The sequence below is a fragment of the Fonticula alba genome, assembly GCF_000388065.1.
Source record: "Fonticula alba strain ATCC 38817 unplaced genomic scaffold supercont2.5, whole genome shotgun sequence".
Taxonomy (NCBI): Eukaryota; order Rotosphaerida; family Fonticulaceae; genus Fonticula; species Fonticula alba.
Genome location: NW_009242975.1, coordinates 353,115 through 354,233, shown reverse-complemented (window position 1 = coordinate 354,233; position 1,119 = coordinate 353,115). Strand labels below are relative to the sequence as shown.

At 66.9% G+C, this 1,119-nt stretch overlaps 1 protein-coding gene across 1 annotated transcript in view; it reads right to left on the bottom strand.

The window, feature by feature from the left end:
* Window positions 1-397: 397 nt before the first annotated feature.
* Window positions 398-1,119, bottom strand: part of H696_03277 (hypothetical protein) — a gene marked incomplete at both ends in the record, with an annotated part of 3,199 nt that continues 2,477 nt past the window's right edge. The window contains 2 exons of the mRNA XM_009497148.1: window positions 398-411; window positions 537-1,110. Of these exons, the coding sequence (XP_009495423.1) occupies window positions 398-411; window positions 537-1,110 (588 nt within the window). The remainder of the gene's footprint in view (window positions 412-536; window positions 1,111-1,119) is intronic.

Genomic DNA, 1,119 nt, shown 5'->3' with positions numbered 1-1,119 from the left:
CCTCCCCCTCTCCCTCCCTCTCTCCCTCCCCCTCTCCCTCCCTCTCTCCTTCTCTCTCTCCCTCCCTCTCTTCCTCCCTCTCTCCCTCCCCCTCTCTCTTCCTCCCTCTCTCCCTCCCTCTCCGTCTCTCTCTCTCTCGGCCACACAGAGGGAACCACAAAAGAAGTGCATTGCTCGCTTCGCGTGCGGGGAGAGGCACGAGGAACTCCTTCTGTTGTTCTGTCTCTCTCTCTCGATGCCTTGCTTTTCACGGCCATCTGACAGGCAACCTCTTGTGCCTGCCCCTACGGGAGGCGAAATGCACACCTTGGTCGGGGGGAGCGTACGCGCCGCCGAGGAAGGGATCCCACGGTGACGTGCCGTCTCGAGCGTGCCGCCGACACAGACACCGACAATATCAATCTGAATGGTCTCGAGAGGGTCAGTGAGCTGGAGCACTCGTCCTTTCCCCCTTCGCCACCCCCCGGACGCTGGAGGGGGAAGAGCAGGGGGCGAGTGGCAGGAGCAAGGAAAGAAACACTGGGCACCATACGCACCGATGATGTTGCCGAAGGTGCTCATGTCGATATCGCCAGGGCCGGACTTGGATGTGCGCCGCCGGCGGACAATGACGAACACCACTGCGGCCACAGCCAACAGCAGGACCAGCAGGCCGAGACCCACCCCGAGCCCGATGGCCAGGGCCCGGTTGTTGGTGCAGGTGCCGTCGGCCTGGCACCAGGTCACCTGGCAGTCGGCCGGCTCCGGCCCGGTGCACGTGTGGCAGTCCTCCGCGCACTCGGCGCACTCGCCCAGCTGGGCGAACAGCCCGGCCGGGCAGGCGGACACGCAGGACAGGGCCCCGGCCTCCGACCGCAGCAGAACCATCCCGGCCTTGCACGCCGAGCACGAGTCGTCAGAGTCACAGACATCGCAGCCGGCCAGGCACGGGCGGCAGCCGCGGGCCGCGGGGTCCGACTCATCCAGCCAGAACCCGGCGCCCGGGCACTCGGCCAGGCAGGAGCCCTGGTGCAGGATGTCCTTGGCGCCGGCACAGGACAGACACTCGTCCGAAGCGGCGCCGCTGCAGGTATAGCATGAGGCGTCGCACGGCTCGCACCGGCGATCGGCCTCCAGAGC